This window comes from Orycteropus afer, unplaced genomic scaffold, assembly GCF_000298275.1.
Source record: "Orycteropus afer afer isolate SDZICR_OR568_19922 unplaced genomic scaffold, OryAfe1.0 scaffold00099, whole genome shotgun sequence".
NCBI classification, from domain to species: domain Eukaryota; kingdom Metazoa; phylum Chordata; class Mammalia; order Tubulidentata; family Orycteropodidae; genus Orycteropus; species Orycteropus afer.
In genome coordinates, this window is record NW_006921686.1 from 1,793,090 (window position 1) to 1,793,898 (window position 809).

Consider the following 809-nt stretch of genomic DNA (forward strand, 5'->3'; position numbering starts at 1 on the left):
GGTGGTCCTGGCGTTGCACCTGTCCATCTCACTGCTGTCTGTCCCACAGCGTCACCTGAGTCCCTCTGTTCTCAGCACCTCACTTGCCTCTCCTGCCTGCCTGGCTGTATCAGGATGCCCCTGAGCTTGTCTGGCATCTCTGCCTGTTTCCTGTTGCTGACCGACTCTCTCGTTAACTCATCTGCCTCCGTCTGACAGCCATAATCCCCCCTGCCCCTGCCAGCCCCACATCTGGTTCCCTGACGATGCCCCAGCCCTGCCCTGCCCTGCCCTGCTCTGGGGGCCTCTTACCTGCAGCCCGGAGGACTTCCCTGGCCCGGACGGGGCGGCCTTGGCCACGTTCAGGGTCGGGAGGTTGCTGGCAAAGGCTTTGCCCTCGGCAGGAAGCAGAGGAGGGAGGCCTGGGGGCGGGTGGGGGCAGACAGGGCTCAGGACTCACTGGGGTGAACCACCCCACGACGTGACCCCGATCCTGCCTCGCGTTCTCCTCCCGGTTACCGACTATGGCATCCACACGTGATTTAGGTGGAAACCCCTAAATCGGGGCAGTTCTGCCAAGGGCCTCCATCGTCCCTGCCTTGTGAGGCCGGGGCTCCCCCGGGCTCCCGCCCCCATAGCTCTGCCCCTACCCACCCCCTCATGCCCTCCTCCGTCTCTCCCGTGTGGACTACCTCTCCCCTACCTGCGGTGGCCATGGGTGCCGGGGCAGGGGCGTGGCTGGGAACGGTGGGGGTCCCGGACGGGGCCTGCCCGCTGACCAGCACAGAGGCAGTGGGGCTGGCGAGGGGCCCCAGGCTGACAGAGGTCTG

General features: G+C 66.5%; 1 protein-coding gene across 1 annotated transcript in view; it reads right to left on the reverse strand.

The window, feature by feature from the left end:
• The window catches only part of BICRA (BRD4 interacting chromatin remodeling complex associated protein), a 30,765-nt gene that overhangs the window by 8,034 nt on the left and 21,922 nt on the right, over positions 1 to 809 (reverse strand). Inside the window, exons 8-9 of the mRNA XM_042781234.1 lie at positions 683 to 806; positions 292 to 401 (exon numbers count right to left, since the gene is read on the reverse strand). Of these exons, the coding sequence (XP_042637168.1) occupies positions 292 to 401; positions 683 to 806 (234 nt within the window). The remainder of the gene's footprint in view (positions 1 to 291; positions 402 to 682; positions 807 to 809) is intronic.